Source organism: Aplysia californica, unplaced genomic scaffold (genome assembly GCF_000002075.1).
Source record: "Aplysia californica isolate F4 #8 unplaced genomic scaffold, AplCal3.0 scaffold00090, whole genome shotgun sequence".
In the NCBI taxonomy this organism is placed as follows: Eukaryota; Metazoa; Mollusca; class Gastropoda; order Aplysiida; family Aplysiidae; genus Aplysia; species Aplysia californica.
In genome coordinates this window covers 311,335-320,067 of record NW_004797360.1, presented here as the reverse complement: position 1 = coordinate 320,067, position 8,733 = coordinate 311,335, and the positions used below count along the sequence as shown (strand labels likewise).

At 39.3% G+C, this 8,733-nt stretch overlaps 1 protein-coding gene across 1 annotated transcript; it reads left to right on the top strand.

Annotated features, from left to right (window-relative positions):
- Window positions 1-295: 295 nt before the first annotated feature.
- LOC101854783 lies at window positions 296-6,407 on the top strand. The gene is made up of 2 exons (XM_005094837.3): window positions 296-1,137; window positions 5,445-6,407. The coding sequence occupies exons 1-2, from the start codon at window positions 655-657 to the stop codon at window positions 6,243-6,245; spliced, it is 1,284 nt and encodes a 427-aa protein (XP_005094894.1). The 5' UTR covers window positions 296-654; the 3' UTR covers window positions 6,246-6,407.
- The last annotated feature ends 2,326 nt before the right edge of the window (window positions 6,408-8,733 follow it).

Genomic DNA, 8,733 nt, shown 5'->3' with positions numbered 1-8,733 from the left:
TGGCCTTTTATTCCTCTCCTGATATATTATGTATTAGGATAAGTCATAGTCAACACCAATGGAAAGATATAAAATTTTCTGTGTAGGATACTTTTGAGGTAGAAAAAGATGACAAGTGACCGGTGAGTCCATTTCAAACATGTGGAGCTCCAGGTGCAAAAAGCAAATTAAAAAAGAAAAACAATCAATTTCCCTGAAAAAAATAAGTGATGTATTTAGTAGGCTTAAACGGCAACTCTTTTTTTCCCTGGCAACACGGATATGACGTCACAACTTTTACTTTCGAAATCAGGTATCGGTCTGACCGAATGAATTTAGTGAGTGCAGTAGGCCTGGGCCTCTAACCTTTAAAAGATAACAAAACATAAGATATAACTGGTTTGACGGAGCGTTAGATTTCATTAATATTAATTGATGTGAACGTGGAAGTGTGCCATTTTCAATTGGCTAGAAGATCTAGAAAATCTAGATCTAATCTAGATCTAGATCTAGATCTAGATCTATAGTATATATAGGCCTACTACTATAGACTATACTATAGTCTAGTCTATAGTCTATAGTGTTTGAGTTTGGGATCTTGAATTGGAAGACCCCTGGAACCTGAAAAAGAGGAGAAAGGCCAGGCTCCTCAGGTCAGGTTTTCGCTGTAACAGCATGCTGTCCTTCTCAGTTGCTCCCTTGTGCAAACAATCCTGTTTCTCTTCGCCTCCATCAAGATGCTTGAAATCGATGTTCAGTGTGTGGAGCCGTGTAAGTTGTTTAGGACCCCGAAGAATGCTTCCTCATAATCCATGTTTGCCTGCAACTAATGGCAGACATTGTAGACATGCATCCATAATGTTTGTATCTGGGTCCCATTTTGAACAATCGAAACAAGTGAGAATTCGTGCGATTGTTGTTCCGCCTAAAAAATCAGGAATAGTGTTTGGAACTGATCTAGATCATGTGCAGGTTAAAATCCCTTCCCTGATCGGTTGGCAGCTGTTACGTTGCTTTTCTTCATCTAGATCTACGACGAGGAGCTCGTTGGGTGATTCTGCCGATGACTGCTCTTCCCTGGCAAGTGAAGTCGTTCATACCACAAGGACCATTGATGTGATGGTTGACTCCATTCCTGAGCAGGATGTAATCAAATTTGTAAGTATGCCCTGCACGAAAAAAGCTGTCAGCAAATCTATCTAGAGTCTAGATCTAATTTCGCAGAGGGCCGGCACTTACAGTGACAAGGTCCATTGAGCAAACCGTACAAGGGTTAGAGTTAGGGTTAGGATACCCTACTCAAAATATTCCCCTCTTTGTGTGTTGTTGGTCAGCCAGCCTTCTGCGGGACTCCTTCCCTAATTTCTATTTTCGAAGTGTCGAGTCCGAATAGAGAAAAATTATATTTGGACTCTGAATTGAGTCCAGCATGACGTCCGTTCCCACTTCGGACCCTTGTTCCTAAATATTTCTAGCATTTACGAACATTTTTTCGATTTTGATAAGTCGAGACGTGAGCTTATAAATACCCAGTTACTAGATCTATTTAAACTGGCCCTCCCTGCATCATTGGTATGAACAGAACGATCAAGTTGAGCTGACCTTGCCTGGGGCCAAGTTAATTTTATGTCGACCGATGAGACTGCTCTTAGCGATCGCGCACTCTCAGCTTGCTGGGGGAAAAGGCCACAGCTGTCTGTTTTGTGGGATGTGATAAAAGAAAATAAAATTACAAAAAACCTATAACACACAACAAAATGAAATTAAACATGGAAAGAAAAATGGTGGTGGAAGTAATGATGATGCTGTAGTGGTGGTGGAAAGACCCTGAGTTGTCGGTTACCGTGTGCTTTTAAACACTGCCGTTGGGTAGATCTATAATGAGAGTATTGAGAGTGCAGTCTTTTGACTTTTGACACAGTTAGTTACACAATCCTAGGCTATTTTAGTTCTAATTCTGGTGTTACGTAAAATCCCCCGACGACAGTTATAATATGTAACCTCCTAACACTCACAAGACTCATTTAGAAGCTGAGTCCGAATAAATTTAAAACGAAGTGACTTTTTCTCCAAACGCTCGGGAAAATAAAGTTGAACTCTGTTTCTGCGAACAGTTTCTGATCTCGAGATTTTTTGGTTATTTGCGAGATTTAGGCTTCATCCTTTCATTCTGCCAGTCTTCGTGGACTATGAGGAAGCATTTTTTTGCATGGAATTCAATTTCTAGAGCTAGAGATTTTTAAATGTCTGAATATTCAGATATTTCAGTTGGTGGTTGGGGCAACGTTCCCAGACTATACTTCATTTGAAAATACACCTTCAAAAGGTGCTGCGAGAAAACAAGACTGTTCGACCTTGGCTATAACCTATTTTGCATAAGTCACCCAGCAAAAACTAAAGGAAGAGGCTAGCCGTACTTAACTCATTGAGGACGTGCTGTTTGGGAATATTTTTTTTAAGCCGTAACTTTGTTTTTCATGTAGATTTTTCGATTCTTTTGTAGTTGTTTAAAACTTTAAGGAGGAAGGCAAAACACTCTAAAAAAAATAATAAAAAGGTTATAGATCATGTCTCTCATTTGTGCTTGATGATTTTGAATGTACAGCAACATTGCCTTTTATGTGCAGATGGTCGGACTTATGTGTCCGCTACGTCCTCAAAGAGTTAAGTACGGCTAGACAGCTGGGCTAGCCTTACTTATATTTTTAATATGATGGCTAGACTGACCAAAAAATATAAAATAGCCTACTGAATTTTAAATAAATTTTTAGTTTGCCATACCTAAAGTATTTGTATTTGAGACGAAACCAGGTGCCTTAATGTCAGTGCATGTATTTCAAACCTGAATAATTACTAATGAGACCTGTTTTCTAATGTTAATAGGGCCTAAGTACGGCTAGACTGGCAAGCTAGACGTACGCTAGACTTCTTGGCTAGCCGTACTTAAGGAGCTAGCCGTACTTAAGGACGGCTAGACAATTAAGACAATCAGGCTAGCCGTACTTATTATTGATGGCTGAATTGTATTTTGAGTTTGCAATGCCTAAGTATTTGTGTTTTAGACAAAACCAAAAGGTGCCTTACTGACTTGCATGTATTTTAAGCCTGAATAATTACTATATCTAGATCTAGATGTAATGAGACCTGTGTACTGAACAGGTTTGAGTCGACGGGGCTAAGTACAGCTAGACTGGCATGAGTTAAGTATACGGCTAGCCACTTCGAAAACTAAAATCTTTCATGTTTCATGAAAAAAAAAAACCCTCCACTCCCCCCACCCCCGTTCACGCCTTACTCTCTCTCTCTCTCACACACACACACACACACACACACACACACACACATGGGCCACTCCATTCGCTTATTATCAATAAATCTCGAGAACGGAAACCGTTCGGAGAAATAAAGTTCCAAGTTTATTTTCCCGAATGTTTGGAGAAATAGAGACACATTTTTTTCGGACCGAGTCCGTTTTTCGAATAGAGAGATAAAAATTATATCCGAATAGAGCTGGCCTTCTATTTTCTGTTAGGCAGGCCCTATTGGTCAAAACCTTTTGAGTACACAGGTCTCATTAGTAATTATTCAGGTTTACTTTGCGGTCACTTGGCGGCACATACACGCCGGTGAGAATTATCCGGTACGGTCACTTGGTGCAATTCTGTGACAGGCCAGAGAAGTTCGTTGCAGTCACTCTCCTGGCTGGGTGACAAGATGGGTCATTTTGTATGCTGGCTGTGTGACTGCAAAGTATTAAAATACATGCACTATCAGTCAGGCAACCTTAGGTTTCGTCTCAAATACAAATACTTTAGGTATAACAAACTAAAAATTTATATTTACAAGTCAGAAGTAGGCCTTTTTTTTTGCTGTTTGTCAGTCTAGCCATCATTATTAAGTACGGCTATCTAGCCTTCATTAAGTCATTAAGTATGGCTAGCCTCTATCCTTTCTTTAAATTGTTCTCCATGCAGACCTAGTTTTTACACCTTCTTTGTTGTTTATTTCTACTACTCAGTCAGCATGCTTGAAAATAAAATCATCTGCTTTAACCGGAGAGACAAATGTGAGGCAGCATATTGAAATTTTAACTTTTTTTTTGGGTAAGTTTTACTAGAGAGGGATTTTACGACACTCGCAACTGCATAATAAGGTCATATATGAGCACGCAGGACACTTATTTTACATTTTCAGTTGGTTGGAAATTTTGAATTTTGCCATGGTGGCGGTTTAAGCCTACTCTTATCGGTTTTAGACCACCAAGGGATCTTTAACCGTAGGCAACTTGTACACAGGACCTCCGAGATTTTCCGCCCTTGTCCGAAAAGGCTAGGTGTAGATCTTTCTTACCTTAAGATCAAGGGTGTGGCTGAAAGACAGCAGTAAGAAAGAGCCAAGGAATAGCAGTAGAAAGGCTGCACACAGAAAGAGTCTGAAGCCCAGAGGAGGGGGGGGTGGAGGCTGAAAGTAGAGACGAAAGCAGATAACAGAACATTGCTAGAGAGCAGGAAAGGAGATGTTTTAGAGAAGAAAATTTGTTCGGTCACTACCCAGAGTAGAACCCAGGACCTTTGAATGAGAGGTGAACACTTTAAACCTCTGGGCCACGAAAGCCACCTTGGTGAAATCAGGCACTCGTCACGTTAATGAAATCGAAGAAATCGGCACCTTTTTTTGGGTCGATGGGCATGCTTTTTTCTGGTTTTTATTTTTGGTTGAACACCGTATTATGTCCATTTAAATATACATTTTTAAGTTGATTTTATTTAAAAACGTTGATCAAATGCACACAAAAAATGTAAGCTTTCAGTTTCCAAGGATTCTCAGGCTATGGAAGTTACCATACTTTGGCCGCCATTTTCTCTGAAATCAGGCGACTCTGACCTCCTTCAATCACAAATATTTCAACTTCTCCTCTGTCATGATATTTTAATGTTAGTTACGACCTCATTGTTTTACTTCCTGTGTCCCGGTGACCTAATTACGGTCTCGTTTTAGTTTCGCTATTGTCTTTGTTCCTGTTCGCCCTTCGAGTGTGCCGGCAGCAACATGAGCCATTAAACCTCTGTGCATAATCCGCTGTGTTCTGTTGTCGATCATTCTATGTACGTGTATAATACAAACGCGACATCCTCAACCTGAATGTTTTTTTCTCCAAAAGAAAGTAAAATGAACAGGCTTTTAGATGATACCAATAACCCTTTGCCCAAAAATTTATTAGCGCCTGATTCCACCATGTCATGACACAAATTTTTACATTTTCAAAGACTTGCTATTCTTTTTGCAAAAAAAAAAAAATTTATCTCCCCCCCTCCCCCGCACAATTGTCTTTTGCAAAATTGTGGCCCACTCAATTGTTGAAATTGTTTCAGATCTGGCACTTGAAGAAGAGTTGTGACAAGTTTTTTAGTTAGCAAAAGTAGTTTACTTTGAGATTTTTCAATCAATAATTTATTTTTCCTCAGGTTTCTGAATTATCTAGGCTTGGATGTACGGATGTGGAGATTAGGAGGCTTTTAGGAGGCAGGCTGTGGTTGCTGCGGGATCGCGATGCTGTCATGAGTGCTGTTCGGCTTTTGAAACAGCATGGACTGGGGCAATCCGTCTCTCTGAAGCTGTTGGAGAATCTTCCAGCTTTATATTGGGAGGACAGGAGTGCTGTGAGAAATCTTCCTGTTCTCCTAAACGCATCCATAACTCAGCTGAGGACTTTGGGAATTTTTTCTGAGAAACGGATGGTAAAATTGTTGAAGAAGGATCCTGCTTTGCTGCTACTCTTATCCGGTTCAAGCTCGGCGTCCATTCTCGAAAAGTTTGCAAAACTGAAAGGACTTTTCACCGTTTCCGACGTTCGATCCATTGTGGAGAAATGTCCAAATGTTTTGACAGACGACTGGGCGGACACGAGGGAAAAGTTTGACTACGCTTTCTTCACCATGGGCTACCACCAGGATCACATTGCCAGGTCTCGTCTGTTCTCGCACCCTCTGGAGCACATACAGGACAGGCATCTGTTCCTCAGTCGAGCAGGATTTTTCCTTACTGTGAAGAAAAAAGTCGATCCTAAACTAAACCCTAACCCTTGCCTGCGGGAAGTGGTGGATGCGCATGATGAAGATTTTGTGAGTCTGTGTACCGGCGGCAAGGTGGGGCTGGAACACTACGCAGTTTTTCCTGTGATGAGACAAGTGGAGAGGGAGGAAGGAGACGGGAGAGACCACCTTGATTCGTCTGACAGTGATGATGAGAGAGAGTGGGGACAATAATAATTACGGCCATTTTCATGTCGATATGTGCCTCGGAACTTGAGGAGAAAAATGCCACTTATCTGTCCCCATTGGATTATGGGATTGTGCGGCCCTTTTTTTTGCGTAATTCTGCAACATTTGCATAATTTTGGATTCCCTGCGTTTTTTTCCTGTTTTTTTTTTTACTAAACAATAAATTAAGGCCTCGCCATGTGACTAAAGGGAAGCAATCACCGTAATATGTCTCATTTAAGTGACAAGTTTGGTTATTTCCCTTGTTAGAAGATCTTGGTTATGGGTTGGGATTTTGTTCCTTGAGCATGTTCAATGTTTCAATCCATCAAAAGCTGTTTTTCTCTTGTCTGCTGACATGTCATGTTTGACAGGTGTCCCTGGTTTTAGTTAGTAATGTGAGGTAGTAACATCAGAGGTCCAGATGTCTTTTTTTTGTCTTTTTTTTTTTTTTTTTACATTTTTCTTTCCTCTATAGATCTAGATCTACAGCTAAAACTTACACTTACAGAGATTATAGTTTTTGGTTGTTGTTTTTTGCTGACTGATGTGTATTGTTTTCTTTCCAAATGCACAACAAATTACTGATACTGATATGTTCTGTTTTCAATTTTTCTGTACATAAAACATGAAAATCATCAAAATTCGTGTTGAAAAAGTGCAAAACATGTAGCAAATGGTGTTACGGTAACTTGCATAATTTTTTTCACAATTTTGCTTCTTTTTTTTTGTTGTTGCATAATTTGGCCATCTAAATTTGCATAAACGGAGACAGACTTATAATACAAGGAAGAAAAGTAAGTCTGGTGGGAATAGATGAGGATAGTTGCCTGAGCGATGCTCAAAGCAGTGTTGAGTTCTGATAACCTGGTTCATTTTGTTGATCTTTCATTTATTAATTTTGGTGTTTTTAAAAATTTATTTCAGCTTACTCATTTTTTTTTAAATTATTTTATTTTTTAAAATATTTTTTTATATATATTTTTTTTTTGGGGGGGGGAGGTGGTGTTACACAGTAGGATATGTTTCGTAGTGAGTTAAAAGAGTCCCAAATGTTTCATCTTTATTAATTTGATCTTTTGTCTCTACTTCTCACTGCTATTCTGTATCTGGAAAATAATGGATCTTGTGTAATTCTATTGCGTGGCCACAGTTATGATTGCTGATGTTATTGATCTTTGGTAGTTTGGGGTTTTTGGGGGTTTTTTAAAATAATTACTCATATCGAATGTGACAAATGTACATCTATGAATTTCAAATGCCACATAATAAGACCAAAATACACCTTAGGATGGGGTGGGTTGGCCACCCTTTTGCAAGAACAGAGCTCAACACCAGAGAACCCAGCACACAACTGCATTTTCAAAGCAAATCCAGACACCATAAACAAATTCCAAAACAACGAAAAAACTCTTCAAACCCTTCGGCCTCAGAGTCCTTGAGGACCTCAAAAACATAAAAAATTTTCCAAACAAGAAAATCCAACAATTTTTTTTCCCCGACCTCCCACTGTAGCACCTCACCAAGGCAAATTATAATAATGTATTGTGTTACATTTTGGATTTGTTAGTTTTACTTTGGAACTTGCACAGCACAATCATGCATTAAAATGTCTTATGGTGTATATTTGAAAGTTCTGTGTGTGTATGTGAAAGAGAGAGAGAGAGAGAGAGATCATGCCCACGGGCTCACTGTTTGGGAATGCTTGTTTGAGTGATTAATGCATCATTGTTTGTTCGTCATTGGTAATGATGAATTTGATAAGTGCATTTCTGTGTTGATGCTGAAACTTTGTAAAAATGTATATATATATTTGTATTTTGTATGATGATGTTCTGGTAGATCTATTTTTATCCACCCACAATTTCCCTCGATGGTCAATAAAGTTTTGTCTTATCTTATCTTATTAATATTATCTTATGTTTTACTATTTTGTCTTATCCTGTCCTTAACTTTGACGTATGCCTTTGGTAGAAAGATTTATGAAGAAGGACGGATCAAACCCTTCGGCCTCAGAATCCTTGTTGAGGACATCAAAAACACACACTTTTCCAAACAAGACATACAACAATTTGTTTTCCTCGACCTCTCTCCGTGACACCCCACCAAGGCAAAAGTAGACTTACAGCTGACCACACACAACAAAGCAAGCACAAACAACAAAACGTTTAATGCAGAAAACCATGATTTTCGGCCTCAGAGACTAAAACTTAAAACTGAGGTTTTTTCATTCAAAACCTGGGTGGGTTATTTATCCGAGAGAGAGAGAGAGAGAGAGACAGACAGACAGACAGACAGACAGACAGACAGAAAGAAAGGAAGTGAGAAAGAAAGTTAGTTTTGTATGGGGTTCTACGGCGCTCGCAACTGCATCAGGTCATATGAGCGCGCGAAACACAAGTTAGTTTTTTTATTCGCAGTTCACTGTATGGCTGGGTACGGGTCATTTGATCTTAAAACGTTAAAATATTTAACATTTGGTGTAAATATATAT

Bases quoted from the DNA above. Each gene is read 5' to 3' on its own strand.
- LOC101854783 (XM_005094837.3), top strand. From the start codon at position 655: ATGCTGTCCTTCTCAGTTGCTCCCTTGTGCAAACAATCCTGTTTCTCT. The intron at 1,138-5,444 runs GTAAGTATGCCC...ATTTTTCCTCAG, and splicing joins AGCAGGATGTAATCAAATTT to GTTTCTGAATTATCTAGGCT.